General features: G+C 36.7%; 1 protein-coding gene across 1 annotated transcript in view; it reads right to left on the reverse strand.

Moving 5' to 3' along the window:
- Positions 1-651: 651 nt before the first annotated feature.
- The window catches only part of LOC102215185 (tetraspanin-8-like), a 5,038-nt gene continuing 2,469 nt past the window's right edge, over positions 652-3,220 (reverse strand). The window contains exons 5-10 of the mRNA XM_005742331.2: positions 3,101-3,196; positions 2,600-2,710; positions 2,483-2,518; positions 2,309-2,392; positions 1,819-1,946; positions 652-1,053 (exon numbers count right to left, since the gene is read on the reverse strand). Of these exons, the coding sequence (XP_005742388.2) occupies positions 1,824-1,946; positions 2,309-2,392; positions 2,483-2,518; positions 2,600-2,710; positions 3,101-3,196 (450 nt within the window). The 3' untranslated portion in view covers positions 652-1,053; positions 1,819-1,823. The remainder of the gene's footprint in view (positions 1,054-1,818; positions 1,947-2,308; positions 2,393-2,482; positions 2,519-2,599; positions 2,711-3,100; positions 3,197-3,220) is intronic.

The following is a 3,220-nucleotide window of genomic DNA, read 5'->3' on the forward strand; positions in this document are numbered from 1 at the left end:
ACTTTGGGATTTTTTATATTTATTTACACTAAGCAATACCTGCAGCTCTAAAGAACCGACTCCAAAGCTTAATACTGAGCTCAAGTATGAGAGATCATGATTGTTATTGGCCTTATAAAAGTTTCTTGATTATGGTGGAAATGAGTTTGAGGCAGCTGTTGATGTGAGCCATGTTTGCAGCTGGAAAATATAGTAAAAATAACAGCACTGCTCCCAGAGTGCAGAGGAGTTTTATTTCTCTGGGGAGAAGGATTTCCAGTAAACCAAAGAGAGGGGCACGTGTTGGTTGGATTTGAAAACTTCTGTGAATGTAGGGCCAGTCTGAACATGACCTCCTACGATCAAATCCAGATGTGGAAGGAGAGTGAATTTACTGGAACACTGTAAGCACATTTTATTTTTTAAAATAACACATTTACACATATAATTAAGTACAGTGATGTAGGTTATGTCATTTTTATGCTACTTATTTTCATGGAAAATGTCTGGTGTTCACATTAATTACATCTTCCATATCAATAGTACTGGTAATGGGTTTTGACTGTCTGTACAATTATGCATACAACCTGCTGCAGTTGTTTTTTGTTTGATTTGTGTTGGAAAAAGTTCCTTTACAGCAGTGAAACAGAAAAAAATTTCAGACCGACACGGTTTCTTTTTCCCCCTTTTAATCCTGTAACATGGTTAGATTTACAGTTTTAATCAGAAGAAAACACGACACATAGAGACGTCAAAAATGCAAAGATATGCAAAAATATTTCCCTTATAAACATTTTTACAAGCAGCTGCATCATCACAGCACTCAGGTTTCAAACTGCAAGCTTGGAAGATTCTGTCCTACTAACAAACTTCACATGAGGTCGCAAAAGAATGTGGCTTTTCTTTTAAATACATTTAATTTTACCATGACAAATCGAATCAGTAACATTAACACTGCCTTCCACAAACACAGCAGGTTACACGAGTCCAGCTGTGAGTGGTCTCAGGGATCTCATGATGGCTGACAGCTGGTGGAAGCTGCCAGCTCTGTTCAGAGATGGAATGCAGGAAATTCTGTGAAAGAGATTTTAATTTAGAGATTAAAGACTGTTTTTACAGTAATGGTAGTTAAGGTGAAGACTTTAGAGCCAAAAGTAGGTGAATTTTCTTCAGCAAAGAGTGAAGAAGCTGGAAACTAAAAGGGTGAAATTGTACAAATTTCATTTTGAATTTAAAAACTTTTTTTTAACACAAACACAGAAAAGTCCACGTGAAAAGAATTATTTCTATGCATCAAAGCAATTTTGGCAGATAAGAAATTAAGAAATAAAACTGCCATTTTGGGTGATATTATGCTCGATTCCCTCCTGAAATGTTGGGATGGTGTTATTCAGACTAGTGGGCTGGAGAAAGCAGTTAAGCTATTGAGATGGATTTCTTATGACTGACTTTTTGGCCCAATATTTACGATAATAAGTTTAGTATATGGGTCTCAAAAGGTTTAACTACTTATTATTCTCTTACCCATGAGGGGGCATTCTTGAGCTTTGAGACATTAAGACAAAAATATGGACTAGGTCAAGACCATTTTTACAGGTATTTACAAGTCAGGCATTACTTTGATGAAAACATTAAAATTATAATAGAAAACAGTGAATTGGGCTTTGTGGGCTTTGTGGGCTTTGTGGAGCACTGTTGTTATCAAAAAATTAAAAATTAAAAACAAAACAAAACACAAAAGCAGTGAAATTTTTCATGCTGCTTGAAAAATATTTCACTTTGAAATTCAAGAAGAAAAAAAACAGGACTGTATGAAAGAAAAAAAACAATGCATCGTACTTTGGCTAGTATGCCGGGGTGTTGTGCAGCTCCTTGTATTTTGGTGGCATCATGGAGACCACGATGGTGTGTCTGTTTGGGTAATACAGCTGGTGAATCATGATGGAGGACAGAATCATGCCAAGCAGCTGTCGGGGAACACAGGAAGCTGAGTTAAACATCTGCAGGTTGTGAAATGTTAATTCTGATTCTGTATTCATAATGAACTAATATTATAATGAACTTAGACTCAAACTGCTATGTATTTACGTACAAGATGATTTTTCACAAATTTAGATTTTAGTACTAGTTTACTTTTTGTTCCACTACAGATGCTGTAATTCTTCAACATTTGATGGAGAAGATGGAGAATTCAAACTTTGTAGAAAAAATATATTACATGTATACTATGACTTTCTCATTGTCACATAAATAATAGCAGGGACTAAATGCAGAGAATGCAGATGTGACATTTATGCTACCGAATCCTTGAATAATTGATAATACTCACAGCTAGAACAGCCAGAGTGAAGCTGACCACAAGCATGATGTTGTAATGAAACTGAATGTGGTCCATGATGGTGGGAAAGCAGGTCTGAAAATAGAAGGAAAAATAAAAACTGTCAAGTTCTGATATAAACCGAGGAATGATTTAAGCTTTTCAAAAGGGTGCTGGGTCGCTCACCTTAGTGTAGACGGACATTCTCTGCAGCATGAAAGTCTGGAAAATTTACAGAAATAAAGACGTTACAAACTGTGACACACCGTGACCAGTGAAGCAAGTGGGTGCATCAATACTCACGTTGTTTTCGACAGTCTGACACTTGCCCTCCTTCTCCTCCTCCTGGCTGCATACACAAGAGTCGGGGATGTTCTTCCAGTCTTTGTAGCTGAACAGACCACAGCAGTGATACTACAAACACCAGCAGGAGAAGAAAGAAAGAGGAGAGTTACTCATCTTCAGGAGGATCATCAGCTGGAAATAAACGTTAAAAAGTGTGTGAATTTTTTTTTTAGAAAAAAGTGATCAAATTACTTGTGGACAGTTTGCCTGCTCTTATTCTGAAAGCTCACTTGCTGCCAACTATCAACTGTATATAAATAATGGCACAGTGTATTATGTCATGTTTCAAAGGTCATCTGATGTTATTTACATCATCACCAGTTTGCAAGTGCTAAATCTTTTATGCCCTGATTTAGTGCATCTTTTTTCCATGAATGTAACTTGTATTTAGCAACAACAAAAGAAAAACTCATTTTAAAAAGATTAAGAGATTACAGCGAGCGAGTTAGAATAGCTCACCTTCTCCTGAATGACCTCAGCCATGTTCCTCACATCCTCTGAAGATTTGTCCAGAGGCACAAACCTCCTGAAAGTCTGCTCCACGATGCCTTTGAGCTGCAAAAATCAAATATTTTTATA

Source organism: Pundamilia nyererei, unplaced genomic scaffold (genome assembly GCF_000239375.1).
Source record: "Pundamilia nyererei isolate P.nyererei 1_Seehausen unplaced genomic scaffold, PunNye1.0 scaffold00119, whole genome shotgun sequence".
NCBI classification, from domain to species: Eukaryota; Metazoa; Chordata; class Actinopteri; order Cichliformes; family Cichlidae; genus Pundamilia; species Pundamilia nyererei.